A 13,382-nucleotide genomic window follows, 5' to 3' on the forward strand; every position below is an offset into this window, starting at 1 on the left:
TGCGAACCAAGAAATGTAATTCATCTTGTTACTATGAGGGAATAATAACATTTCAGCCCCAAAACGTGTGTGACATGGATTAGCCTCACGTTTAGTAAATGCATATCTTATCTATGTTCATAGAAAAAGCATATTAAACGCTAAGCGATGTCTTGATGAATACTCGGAATTCTACGTACGTCACTTTAATGTCACAGCTCTTCCAGAAACCTTTATTTATGGAAAGCAAACCTTTTGACTGAAAAACGACAGACATCTGAGCTGAAGTAATAAGGGTATTGCAAAATGTCAGCCTTAAATAGAAAGCTTAAGAACTTGAAAGAAAACTAAGTGAAGGAGCAGAACTTAATGATATTTTAATCAATATTTTAATATTTTGTAAGCAATAACTTCATGACATCTGCTACAAACGGGATAACATATCCCGTAAAATTAAAGAAATAGTAATTTAAGATTCTTGCTTGCGGGGGCATCATCCTTTCCTCGCATTTTCCAGCGTTGTGTGATTAGATTTATATTTAAAATTAAATGAATTGATTTTAAAATTCCATATTGAAGAGCTGTTTGCCAACTACACAATTTTGATTTAGTTTCATCAAATGTTTGAAAAAGTGCTTAAATTGGATTAATGGCTACTTATTAGTAGAATTTGAAATAACGTTGCCCTTTACGTGTGTGACATGGATTAGCCTCACGTTTAGTAAATGCATATCTTATCTATGTTCATAGAAAAAGCATATTAAACGCTAAGCGATGTCTTGATGAATACTCGGAATTCTACGTACGTCACTTTAATGTCACAGCTCTTCCAGAAACCTTTATTTATGGAAAGCAAACCTTTTGACTGAAAAACGACAGACATCTGAGCTGAAGTAATAAGGGTATTGCAAAATGTCAGCCTTAAATAGAAAGCTTAAGAACTTGAAAGAAAACTAAGTGAAGGAGCAGAACTTAATGATATTTTAATCAATATTTTAATATTTTGTAAGCAATAACTTCATGACATCTGCTACAAACGGGATAACATATCCCGTAAAATTAAAGAAATAGTAATTTAAGATTCTTGCTTGCGGGGGCATCATCCTTTCCTCGCATTTTCCAGCGTTGTGTGATTAGATTTATATTTAAAATTAAATGAATTGATTTTAAAATTCCATATTGAAGAGCTGTTTGCCAACTACACAATTTTGATTTAGTTTCATCAAATGTTTGAAAAAGTGCTTAAATTGGATTAATGGCTACTTATTAGTAGAATTTGAAGTAACGTTGCCCTTTACGTAATTTAATATTTGTTTCAATGCATCTCCATTCAGTTTTGAAATATCTGATAATCAACAAAAACAAATGAAGACAACAGTTCAAAAAATAATTAGACTTTTATTAATGAATCCAGATAATTAACTGTGCAGATGATACTTGAGCTCTTTTTTTGGGGTCCCTTGTAGTTAGGAACCGGTCTGTCGGATCGAATGTCAAACAGGTCGTTCCTCCATCGCCAAACGGAGGTGCATGTCGCATTCTGCTTCAGAAAACTCGAAAGAATCTCCAGGACTTGGAGATGTCTCGGCATCGCTGATGTAATATACTGTCTCTTCAGTCTCACTTTGCATTTCACTCCGCCTGCAGAAAGAAAAAATAAATTATCGGTAATCAGCCTGCATCAGACAGGACGCTCCCGTTTTCTACATACTGTTACGATATGGATATGAAAAACAGTAGCTGCTACGAATGCAGGGAAATGTGCGATACATGCCATTATATTTACAAGTGTCTATTAACGAAAGAAGATTGCACCAAACGCCTTTCTGCAGATAGTAATTTTAGTAGCAAACAGGGTAGTAAAAGTTAATACAAATTGTGTCGAAAATGTTGGTTTAGAAATGTGTCGTCTCTGACATCAAGAATATCCCACAATTAAAAGTATATTCATCCTACTTAATTAAATATCCCATATTAAAAATACTGCTATTGTACTCGTAGTGTCGGTATCCTTGCATGTAACAGCAACTTTGCGGTGATCAGCATTTTCTCATTAGTCTCAACAGACCCAACAGGAACTTTCTCCGAAATCCCCAGCATGCACATTCTTTCCATGTTCTGGTCCTTCTTTCAGAGTTCCTCACTTTACGTAGTCAGTTCATAAAGTACATAGTACTCTAAGCTCCAGATATAGTTTTAGCCCAAAAGGTTTATTAGTCTTGAAAGGGCCTCTTGCTGCAGTTCTTTAAAAATGTCCGATTCACTTTTCCAATTCTTACCACCGAATATTATCGAACTGCATTATATATAAAGAAATTAAATAATGAAGAATCTACATGGATGTATGCATGTTTCTCGCATTGTAAAAAATAACGGTGCCTAGAGTCACAAAAATTTGAATAATACAGTCATCTACACGAAGAAGGGCACCTGGAAGCCCTTATTTGGAGTTTATTTTATTACCTATTTCATATTTTGTAAAACGTTAACGAATTTTTGAATAAAATCTCAACAATTCCAAAGCAAACAGTGGCAACTTTGCAGAGGATAAATCATTTATATCTCCAGGGCGTAAGACTGTCTATCAGAAACCCTAAAGATATACCGTTTTTAAATATTTTGAACCCAAATGTTCAGAAACCATTTGGGCTAACCGTGGTGTTAGTCCAAATGTATTGAAAATGTGCATATGTCTGTAAATGAAAATAACATCCGTTTGGGCGTAATATAAAATTTGAAACCTTTCAGATTTCCTTTAAAAAAAAAAGAAATTCCATCGATGGGACCCAACAGGCTGAAGAGCACCTAACGCAGTGGACCATCTGTTTTGCGGATGGAAAAAAGGAAAAGAAACCCAATGTTAAAAAATGTTCTTATATGTAAAACACAATGTGTATGAACATGATTGGTGTTATCCTCGTATATTGCTCATTGCTTGACAAATACTGCATTTGCTAGACCATTTCTCCCTCTCACGCAATTCCTCCCCCCTCCACTAGAGTTTTCAGCATATGATTTTGAAACTTCTTATTCACGGTAAAATTGTAAAATGTAGGTCTAAATAGGAAATTATTTTATGTAAGTTGAAAAATATATTATTGAAATGGTTAAGCTCTTTAAAGTACGTAGTATAATAATCGCCTTTATATACTTTTAGTTATAAGTGCTTATCGTTTAAGCTATCTCTTTATAAATATTAATATGTTCGACCTAAAACTCCCCACCCCCAAGATTTCAAGCTATACAATTAGTAGACAAAGAGGGTGCAATGTGTCAATAAATACGATTGTATACTAATGGGATTTAATTTATTTACGCTACTTAGATATATCAGTATCTGATCAGCTGTTTCCCATTCCATGAAAGCAAATATTACAAGATGCATTTAAATTTAGCATACTTTTGCAGCAGAGTGCGTCAAACGTGACACCGGATTACTCAAAATTCCGTGTAACACGACGATCTGGTTTTTTAAAAAGCTAAAAAATTTCTTTTGTCAAGATCTGAGACAGAATGTGGTTGTTTCCTAATAGCTAGTGTGAAATAATTTGTGACATCGCCTATACGAGTCAAACAGCATAAAGCATTTTATTTACTGTGTTATTGTATAAACAGTGCGTATTTAAACGTACAAACGTGCACACGTTTTTCCAGTCTTTCAAAGATTTATTATGGTACTCTAATATTGAATTTTTTGTCTATTTCACATTGCAACCCACTTTCTAGGAACATGTATAAAGAATTTGGTAAAGAGCTTCGTTAATTCCGTGGAAATTCCAGTCTATTCCATTCTTTCTCTCAGCAATAAAGTGCCTGAAGAAAGTCAAGTAACCGCTATCGGTTAGTATTCACATTTCTTTCTTCTGCTAGCTGTTCGCTGTCTTGTTTCAATGTTTACTGCTGTACCGTATTGCAACCTGAACTTTCGATTCATTCCGAGTAAAATGCTCTTTATATTCAGGCTTACAATTATTGTATTGTCTGTGTAAGTGAAAACGCCGAAAGAGAAGGAATGAAAAACAATAAACATGACAATGCAAATGAAATTGGAGATTCGGCAAAAGAGAAAGTATTTATAGGTTTGCCATGGATTTAGGTTCTGGTCTAAATTGTGAATTGTAAATAGCCGATTATTTATTTGTATAAAACTCGGCATTTACCGTAATTCATCACCTTCTAAGTCCGCATTAAGTCCAGCGTTTCGGGACTCTACTGTACTTCATTTTCTATTTCCTTCATTTATCGATCTTTTCCTTTATTTTACCTGTTTTCGCATGTAATGAAAAATATATTTAATATTTTCTTACTGCGAGATATCACTTTAAATTGCATTATGTATTATTATAAATCATGTTACCAGAATACAGTTTGGATTCTACGATTAATAAGGTGTAGATCCCAGGCTTTGATAATTTTGAGTATTTTATTATGACCAAATAAATAAAAATGTTTCTTAGTTCATAATATATTTTACAAATTGCTAATAAAATCATCATTTACACAATTTTACCAATACCAAAGCGAGTAATAAATATCAAAGAACTTATTCCCTGCCAGGTACATAAAAATTTATTGGTGTAGTGCAAACAAAATGAGGTGATTATCATAATTTTGCCAAAAATATTTGCTAGTGCTCAGAAGAAAATTTTAGTACCGAATTTGGTGAAATATATTTTAATGAAAACTGTTCTTCATTTGTATAATTCTGACTTAAATATTATGAAAAAACTATATATTAAATGAATGCTTTTTCAACGAATTTAACCTTCTTCAAATGAAATTCTTCAGGCTTACCATTTCTATCTTTTGTCTTTGTTCGCTGAAAGCTAAGACTTGGAAATAATATAAAAAGAGTCAGAGTTATTATGAGTGTTTTGTATTATTACAGTCTAATGTGAGCTTAAATTTCTCCAAAATGTGTCCAGTTATTTTTCTTTTTAGTTTATTGGACATTGAATTTATATACGTATATGTTTTTGTATACTTTAATTTCATTTTTGGAATTCCTCTGCGTAAAGGACGCGTTTAGCATTTTCGGATGAAGTGTTATAAATAAATAATTTATAATGATTCATCAAGGAATTTTGAATGAACAAAAACGCAGTGATTTTTCTTGAGGGAAGGAGTTCAACCTGATCTGCCTCCTACTGATAACATTAAATCAGATTTTAATTGCATTTTCCTTCCTATATCTCTTTTGCAATTTTGTATTTCACATCTGTAGTTGACAGTATTCTTCTTGTTTGGGGAGAATTGGTTGAGATTTCTAATATATTTATAGGGAGTTTGGGGTTTTACTAGTTTGAATTTCATTTCTTTAATGTCTTTGTGAAACGTGAACTTGATTCTGAATTTCTTACTTTCTCTCTCTCTCTCTATTTATATATTACACCGTGCCCACAAATGTCCTTTACCGGGCATTTATTTTAGCAGCCGTTGATCGTAGACATATACTTCCACTTACAGAAAGATTTTAAATTACGCAATGAATCATATTTTGGCATTACTAAATTCAAAGATTTAAGTTTTGTATATATTACTAAATGTAACTTTTTATACGTTGCCCCAGTTCAAGGAAGATTTTGTACTTGTTAAAAAAGTGTTTCAATTTTGACTCCGTAAGATAAAATCTGCCAGAAATATGTAACTTCAAAATTTGCGAAATCGTAGACATATACTTCCACTTATAGAAATCTTGCGAAATCTGATGTTTTTTCTAAATTGCCCTGGGAGGTATAATAACCAAATTACAATGATTTGAGGTTGATTTACCCCCTTAAATGTCATTCATTGATATCATATTACTAGTATTCGTAATTTATAATTTTGTTACATTACTGAAAGAATTTTTACCCAAGTAGTTCCTAAGGTTTCGATATCTAAAAATTGCGATACTGTTATTCTCATAAAGTTTTATTTCTTTAGATTCATAAAAGAGGAAAAAATATAAAAATTATCCAGTTACAAATATTTTTCACTTTTAAATAATTCAAATTGGACAAAATTCAAATAAATAATTATATGAATCTTGTGTCTCTATTTGACTTTATTTTCTTATATGTTTTCTGTTACAGTTGTTTCAGGGAGAGATTAAGAGTAGAGTAAGTTTTAGGGACAGAACTGAACAATAAAATCTGACAGAAATAAGAGTCAAATAATGAATTTGTTTCGTACCTGTTTTAAAATAAACGCATTGTGTTATGAGACGGCTACCGTGCCAACATTGAAGCCTGCCATTGTTTTCTAAAATGCTAATTCCGAAAGATTCTGTGAATAAGATCTCCATTTTGAATATACCTTTTCTTCAAGCGGCTAAAGTGTGTGTCGTCGATAGTTTATTGTTGCCACTCGGAAAAATGAGCGTGGAAATTAACGTTTCCGCAGTTTTTAATAAATATCTCGGCCGATTAAAGTCGTAAGAAGATGAGAACGGTATCGATGGATTCGGAGAAGTTTTTGGAATTCGAGGATAAGCGTCTCGAAATTCAATTCGGTGCCGTTCCGTAGATATTCGAGAAAAAAGAATTTGACACGTAGCCAAATCCTTCTAAGAGGGAAAACCCAAGAAAGAAAGTTGAGAATGTAGGGAAAACGTAGGGGAATATTAGTTTTTAATTAATATATCGGCTAATAAAAGTCCCAAGAAGACGCGAATGGTCAAAAAGGCGTGCCACGGACCTGTGGAATCCAACGGTGTGCTTCGCTAAGCATGAGAGCCAGCCGTTTCGGAGGAGATGATGTTACTTCACCCCATATGCATATATATGCGGCTTAAGTGTCTGTTTGTCTTCGATAGTTTATTGGTTGCTTGTGTAGTTGTACTAGCCAATGGGGTGAAGTTGCCACGGCAAAGGGTTGCCGTTTCAGTTGAGACGTATACAATTTCCCGTAAAACTTGCCTTTGTTATGAACATCCATAGGTCTCAGGGCCAAACGCTTAAGCGTGTTGGCGTTTTTTACCTGAGCCTGCATTTGTACACGGTCAACTTTATGTTGCCTATTCAAGAGTTCGTGAAAGAACGGACGTAAAATTAAAAATAATGGATGGTTCTCTGCAAGGCGAGCTTAAAAATGATGGCAAGATCTACACAAGAAATGCTGTGTACAAAGAGATCTTTGACATGTGAATTAACATTTCATTATTTAAATCACCTTCATTGATTGAGCTAGCAGTGGCTCTTAAGAAATGTACTGCCAGTGGTTTCCTTCATTGCACTCTACTTTAAGCAATTAAGCAAGTAGAAGGGAAATCCTCGTGGCGCAGTATGCATCCTCGCCTCCTGCCCTGGGTAATTCAGTTTAAATTAGCAGACAATTTTGCACAAATCATTTTAATTACAACTTATAATATCTAAAACAGCGGTCATTTCGTATGACAGCCGGACGTTCTAGTACACATATATGTGTGTATATTGATTAACAGTTTTCATAATAATCTGTATAGACATGCTCAGCACTTAATGCGTTACTATCAGAAACGTTTTTTTTTCTAAAGTTATATTTATGTTTAGGATTTCGGTTTAAGGCTTCGCTGTTTAGTTTGCTCTCGAATTTGATGCCCGAATTTAATATCTAACATTACGATCAATTTTTGTCATATGGCAACCAACGCTTTTGCGTCTCGTTTTTTATAAACTGCACAATAGACTTCTGTATAAACGGACCGATGGAAATTATGAAAAGTTAGATTATCATGTTTTATAAAACAACGAAATCTTGGAAATTTAGAAGTGCAAAACCAGGAATATTTGTTTTAGTTTGAACATTTTAAAACAGGAGTATATGTCTGCAACTAGTGGTTGCGAAAATAAAATTTGGATAATGATTTCTGTAGACAAGTATGTATATATATATCACTACCGCATGGCGGAGAGTAAACTGTGGGAAGAAGCAGGCTATTGAAAGGTGAATTGGAATCAGATAACAATGCAGGGTTGAGAGCTATGTCAGCGAGAAAAGAGCCCTATTTTTTCTTCAAAATATAATAATCCTGATATAAGAGAGTTTCCAGCTAGTGTTTGACTTTTGGGTCACAAGCTGCAACACTACCCTCAGATATACACCGCATAAAATTACGGGCGTTTTGAAATATTCCTTGCATCTATCAAATGGCTATGTCACCTGCGCAAATGTGCGCAACAAGATCCTTCTAACAGTCCACGGGTATATCTTACACCAGAACTTTCATGTAACATCAGAAAAGAACATCCAGGGAGAATAAATCCAAAGATCATGAAGTCAAATCGGCGAATGAAGCTCCGCCACATATTTCTGCAGACAGTACTGAGCAAAATTAAGTCTTAGGGTGCCATCATCAGTCTGCCAGTAGCTGGATACGTTGTACATTATATGAATGTTCAAGTTCAAGATTCTCCAATTGTTTGGGGAAGGTCGAAGTGAGTATTGATTGCTCGTGTACTTGAAACGTGGAATATCTTCTGCCCAATGAAGCATCATTTCTTAAATTTCCCATTTTTCACCATTCATAACAAAATTTTGAAGAATCATTATTACATAATCTTTGATGAAGATTTGCAGACTGATTATGTAATATGATTTGCAAACAGATAGATGCAGATTTGCAAACTGATTTTGATTCGAAATATGAATTATCAAATAGCGTCCCAAAAGCGTTGACTGCTGTTTCATCAATAAGAAAATAAAGAAAAGAACATGTTTTCAGAGGGAAAAAGATGCAAATATTAAGTTTTGCTACAAAGTAAAGCATGTTTAATACACATCTTAACATGAATAATATCAAAACACACGCATTTAAGTCAGAGATTCATAAAAATACTTATCTCTACATTTGAGAACATAAAATAGTACAATTAAATAAATAAGTAAAATATTAAATTCATTTTTTCAAATTATCAGTTAAATAATGAGAAAATACATTTATTCTTGTCTGCCATTTTTATAAAATCAAAGAACAATTCCCAAATTTAATTCTGGGCTTGCTTTGGCGTAAAGAAAGGATATTGTTTCGGAGGAATATGAAGATTATTTATAAAAATGAAAATGCAGTAAGTGAAAGGTAGCAATTATCCTAATGAAATGCAAACGAAAAATAATGTTTATGCGTTATCTGTCTCCAGATGACAATTTCTTACTAGGAAGATAAATGTTTTACTTATTGCCCTGCATAAGAAAACGCATTTCTCCCTAGCACATTAACAAAAACAGTAGGAAACAATTACCACCAAATTTTAATCAAAGGTCCTGAAAGGCAGACCTTAAACCATTACCAATCCTCTCACTGAATTGCTGTCTACTGTTGTATTAAAAGAAGAGAAAATACTTAATTATGTTGGATCGCGGCACATGTGAAAGAACTTTGTTATAGATCTTGTTGATTTAATTAGAGCATTATGCAAAAAACATGCCTAAGAACCACAGGATTAATTAAATAAATTCCCAAGCGAATTTCCATTTGTGTTTTTCCACATCTAATCGTTCTCATGAACATAATACCGCATTTGCTTGCAAGCAAATAAACATTTAGGAGATGATATAAAGAAAATAATCCAATTTCATGAGATATACGGTTATTTATGTACTTCATTAAAATAATAGCAAGATGCACTTCATTTTTATTATTTTAATTTATCTCATATGCTACGTTATTTTTATTTTGGATTCAGCATATTTGCTAAGCTATCTACTTTTCGCTTTTCTTTCAAAAGTGCCACATGCTGCGAAAAACAGTTTAAGAAATCATCAAGAAAGAAGAACATAAAAATATATATTTCGATGTTCTAAACTAAAGCTGGGTTTGTTGCTAATAAAAAGATTCTAATCTGCATATTCATTTTCTTATCAGTTTAAAATAACTTTAAATAATAGGTAAACTTCTTTAAATAATAATTAAAAATTTGGAGTATGTTGTATATTTATTTAGATGAAACAAAACTGTTAATGGCACATAATGGCTTATTACAAGAGAAATAAAAGTACACTGCGAAGAAAAAAGGGAGGAACAGTTATAAATCTTCCATTCTACTGCGCCGATTGACGAAATTCAAATTGCTTTTCTCATGTCTCGAAAGCGCAACTTAGGGATATATTTTAGAGTTATATATGGCATTGATCTAACATAGGTATTTTAACACAAAATCAGACTTTTTCTGAAATAACATAGCCATTTCTTTTCCATATTTCGTTTCTACTACTCAAAGTACGCCAGACTGCCAAGTTTTGTAAAACCTGCACGAGTAGTTTTTGAGAAATTGAGCTCTCAAAATTTTAGCTCCTCAGAGACAATTGAAATTGATATATATTTATTACTATCTCTTTTTAATTATTAATTTGCCATTGTGAAACTTAATAAATATCAAAAATTTTTTATGATTTATTTTTAAAATTTATATTTTAAGTAATTTTTATAAATGTTTCGAAAAAACATTTTGAAATATAACCTATAAAATTTTACTATTATCTTAATGTAGCTGTATTTCTAAGAATACCTGCAAAAACATTAGAGTTTTTTATTCAAAATTCCTAAGACATGCGTGAATTTACATATTGGAGCATTCTGAAATTTGGCATATTTATTATAAGAAATAATAATGCCAAATGTGCTTTAGTTTTGTTAAAATTATTTGAAAGTATGATCGATGAATTTTTTTCCGCTCCTGTACAATGAGAGAAAGGAAAAGGAATGTAGGTTGTTATAGATTAAAAAGTTCTCCCGGTGAATTATTCTTGGCACAAACTGAAAAAAAAAAAAAAAAAAAAAAAAAAAAAAAAAAACCTAGATAAATTTCTGAATTTCTCCGTAAATTTCACACCAAATTTTACAAAATTTAATATTTGGGTATAATTTGACTCATTGAATCGAAATATGGAAAACATGAAATATGCGATTTGAGTTTCGTCAATCGCCCCAGTAGAACGGGAGATATAGAACTGTCTCATTTTTTTCCGCAGGGTACCTTTTGTATTCGAAGCATAAAAAATTTTGAATTTTGAAGCCATTTATAAGATAAAATTTCTGGCAAACTTACAGATTTATATTTATGAAAAGAAATTGTAAATTCAGCTGTAATAAATGTGTTCAAGAAACTTACAATAAACGCATTACTTATTAATCACAAAGTACGAAGTTGATTGAAAACTATACATATTACGTTAACAGTTGAATATTAAATGACACAGCTGGCGAAAAACTTACAGCACATTTTAACGTCAACTGTATCATAGATCTATTATGGACTTTAAATTCCTTGACATTTTAATATTGCATTTTTTATTTTTAATTGCAGTATCATATAACACATTTATTTCTATCTATTTCCTTCTGTCATTTAGGACATTTCTGTTTCTGCATAAGGAACGTGACTTTGTACTATAAGCTAACGAATAGTAAATTTGTTTTCTTATTAATTTTAAGGGAGTCACAAATTATTTTAAACCAGGTTATGGGGTTAGGTTAAATTCAAAATAATTTAAACTACACTAACTTCAAGAATAAAAGACGAATTTTCACTCTAGTTCCTATAGTCTCAGATTACTGAACTGGCATGCTAGCAGAATAAAAGAAACATTTTTTTTTTTTTTTTTTTTTTTTACTTTGACTCGAAGTACAGAAACAAACTTAACACAAATTTACTTCCACTTCTTGCTAAAATAAGAAATATCAACATACGTTCATATTATGTACAACTCACAAGTTAATTAGTGTCCTAACACATGGATCGGCAAATTTTATGAACTTAGTGAACGGAGAGAGTAATTCACCACCTTGGGAGAAATTGTTCATGTTGTGGTGAATTTACTTAATTTACTTAAGAGTTAATTTATGTTTAAGCAACATTTCTTATCGGTCTTGCTTTCAACTCACTTTCTTGCGAGAATGCAAAATGTCTAGCGCTTGTGTATTCAAATGAGATAGAAAAAAGTTAGTATTTAGGAGAAGGTAATGGAAGATGAAATAAGAGCGTGTTCTGCCTGCCTGAAGCCCACGTTGCTATCATTGAATTTTTCAGCGATTAGATTTCTGTGGCGTTGAGATTTCTTATCATTAGGCTTTTTTACGCCAACCCGTGAAATCAGAGGCTGGTTACCAGATATTTATCCTGTGAAGCCGTTGTGCTATCGTAACTTCATTTGATTTTAAGTTATTCATTTGATTTTAAGCTTTTGATTTAAGTCAAAAGTGTTGGCTTTGTAAGCATGAGCTGGTGCCGTCTGTAAACTTTATTTGAGAATTTTACATTTATTTGAGAATTTTTTTACTTTATTTGAGAGTTTTGAGAGTACCAGTTTTCGTAGTACTTCAAGACTTAAGAGATTAGTCTCTAAAGCACGTAGGAGTCACCTCTAGATCCGCTGGCAACTCTAGATTCGTAAGCCAGTCCTTAATATCTTAATCTAGGTCCTTTTCCTATATAAAATACCACTTACTTACGTATTTTAGTTACGCAGATGAAACAGTAAGAATACAGAGCAAATTTTAATACTGTTACGGATTTCGTATTTAAATAGCTAATGTTAGTTGAATTGTAAATTAAATTGTTTTATTCCCGTGCAGTGCAGCGCATGACGAATATTAAAGGAAAGCTAAGCCGGAAAATTAAAAATACAAGAGCACGTGCATTTAACATTTAATAAATAAATATCTCTTTTTGATTTGAAAAAAGGGCTAGAAAATTCTAGCGCATTTAGAAAGCTTATATAAGCGGCATGAAAACCTCTCAGTTCGTTATTGTAGTTAGTTAGTTTGTTGTTGCTTTAAGAGTTTGTTTAGAAAACTGCTCTTGTTGATTGTAGCGAATTCGCGGATTAGATTTCTTTAGCTGTTTTGAATTAAGTTCTGTTGAACGTTTGAGTAGTTAAAAGATAACTACTGTGAGATACTGTAATACTGTACGAATATCGGAGAAAATTGAAGTACTGTTTTTCATTTATTTGTGATAATAATAAATATTACTAATTTTTCATCGGACTGGGCATTCAACTCCCAACGAACCCGTACGCAAGTAACAATATAAACAAAAGTATTTTAATTATACGGTATAATATTACTATGCATTTAAATCAGGACCTTTTTCTTGAGTTGCACTTATGGGTATAGCAGTTAGCAATTTCATTTTAATATAAATCATTGATATGATTTTTAAACGGTTATATAAAGCTTTACTAAACACACAGTTGCTAAATGACACATTTACCATGCTATAAATTTTTTATAAATATTGAAAGCAGGTTAGCAATTTAGTACTTTAAAATTATGAATAATGCAAATTCTACTGAGCGTTATAATAATAATTTTGAAACAAAAAGAAAAGACAACTTTCTTTGGAAATACTTAAAATCAGATATTGTGAATGAAATAATAAGCACAGAAAAATGAAGATAATGAATTAGTATATTAGTTCAATAAAAATTAAAAATTACGGAAA

At 32.1% G+C, this 13,382-nt stretch overlaps 1 protein-coding gene across 2 annotated transcripts in view; it reads right to left on the reverse strand.

Annotated features, from left to right (window-relative positions):
• Window positions 1–1,357: 1,357 nt before the first annotated feature.
• LOC118192447 (cell adhesion molecule Dscam1-like) overlaps window positions 1,358–13,382 on the reverse strand; it is an 816,729-nt gene continuing 804,704 nt past the window's right edge. For both annotated transcript variants that reach the window (XM_085823333.1, XM_085823331.1), the window contains one exon: window positions 1,358–1,620. In XM_085823333.1, coding sequence (XP_085679459.1) covers window positions 1,473–1,620 — 148 coding nt within the window. In that variant the 3' untranslated portion in view covers window positions 1,358–1,472. The remainder of the gene's footprint in view (window positions 1,621–13,382) is intronic.

This window comes from Stegodyphus dumicola, chromosome 9 (genome assembly GCF_044657685.1).
Source record: "Stegodyphus dumicola isolate Sdum_Otavi_A_Nest chromosome 9, ASM4465768v1".
In the NCBI taxonomy this organism is placed as follows: domain Eukaryota; kingdom Metazoa; phylum Arthropoda; class Arachnida; order Araneae; family Eresidae; genus Stegodyphus; species Stegodyphus dumicola.